Source organism: Dinoponera quadriceps, unplaced genomic scaffold (assembly GCF_001313825.1).
Source record: "Dinoponera quadriceps isolate SergipeBrazil2010 unplaced genomic scaffold, ASM131382v1 scaffold15, whole genome shotgun sequence".
NCBI classification, from domain to species: Eukaryota; Metazoa; Arthropoda; class Insecta; order Hymenoptera; family Formicidae; genus Dinoponera; species Dinoponera quadriceps.
Genome location: NW_014554127.1, coordinates 1 through 1149, shown reverse-complemented (window position 1 = coordinate 1149; position 1149 = coordinate 1). Strand labels below are relative to the sequence as shown.

The following is a 1149-nucleotide window of genomic DNA, read 5'->3' as shown; positions in this document are numbered from 1 at the left end:
AATTGTTGGATGTATATTTATTCAAGATAAGGACGCACCCGAGTTTTCCTTGCAGGAACCTTTCTATATGAATCAATTGCGATTAGATTTACCCATTAACGTCTTACGTCCCGGAAGAATTTGGGGTTCTTATCGACACTTTGCGTTATCACTACCAGAACCGAGGCCTGTGCAATGCGGTTACGTCGTTCAAGGGGTACGTTAATATTTTCATTCGAAACAAAAAATGTGTATAAACATTTACCTAATTCCTTGTCAAGTGTATGCATCTTCAATTTTTGAACATACTTCTTTTTATATTGAATTATGTGGCATGCAAATTTTCATATCAATAAGAATGAGTTGAAATTAAATTCCATGATATTCTAAGCGATCTGAGTTTGATTAAAATATTATTCATTATTGCTCCGTATTTATTGAAATTACATTAATTATAAAAATTAATTTCTATCAGATTCGAGGTGATTTGAGTACATTTCGTTGCGTCGAAGGACGTGCATCTCCGGAAATCAAGCCTGAAAATCTTATACGTATAGTTTATGCAGCACTGAATTTTAAAGATGCGATGATAGCTACTGGGAAACTTGCTCTGAATCCCTCTGCATCGATTGAACGAAATGTTGATTCATTAATAGGTCTCGAATTTGTCGGTTTTGATGAGAATAGACGGCGAATAATGGGAATATGCCCAAACAGGTGTTATACTATCACTTAAATTGCCAAAATTATTATACCGAAAATATAAATACTTATGATGATATTATATTGATTGACCTTCAATTCTGAAATTAATACAATTTTTTAGTTTTTTTTCCAGTATCGAAGAAAAAAACGTTAACTTGATTTATACCATTAAATATTTCAGAGGAATATCAAATATACAAATTCACGACGATATCGTATCCTGGGTTANAATAATGGGAATATGCCCAAACAGGTGTTATACTATCACTTAAATTGCCAAAATTATTATACCGAAAATATAAATACTTATGATGATATTATATTGATTGACCTTCAATTCTGAAATTAATACAATTTTTTAGTTTTTTTTCCAGTATCGAAGAAAAAAACGTTAACTTGATTTATACCATTAAATATTTCAGAGGAATATCAAATATACAAATTCACGACGATATCGTATCCTGG

General features: G+C 31.1%; 1 protein-coding gene across 1 annotated transcript; it reads left to right on the top strand.

Moving 5' to 3' along the window:
* The first annotated feature begins 20 nt into the window (after positions 1–20).
* On the top strand, positions 21–715 carry LOC106740538 (fatty acid synthase-like). Its single transcript, XM_014615869.1, has 2 exons — positions 21–196; positions 455–715. Exons 1-2 carry the CDS (start codon positions 68–70, stop codon positions 713–715), a joined length of 390 nt encoding a protein of 129 aa, XP_014471355.1. The 5' UTR covers positions 21–67.
* Positions 716–1149: the final 434 nt, after the last annotated feature.

Excerpts from the sequence above, each read along its gene's own strand:
- LOC106740538 (XM_014615869.1), top strand. The coding sequence starts at position 68 with ATGAATCAATTGCGATTAGATTTACCCATTAACGTCTTACGTCCCGGA. Across the intron at positions 197-454 it reads GCGGTTACGTCGTTCAAGGG|ATTCGAGGTGATTTGAGTAC; the intron begins GTACGTTAATAT and ends AATTTCTATCAG.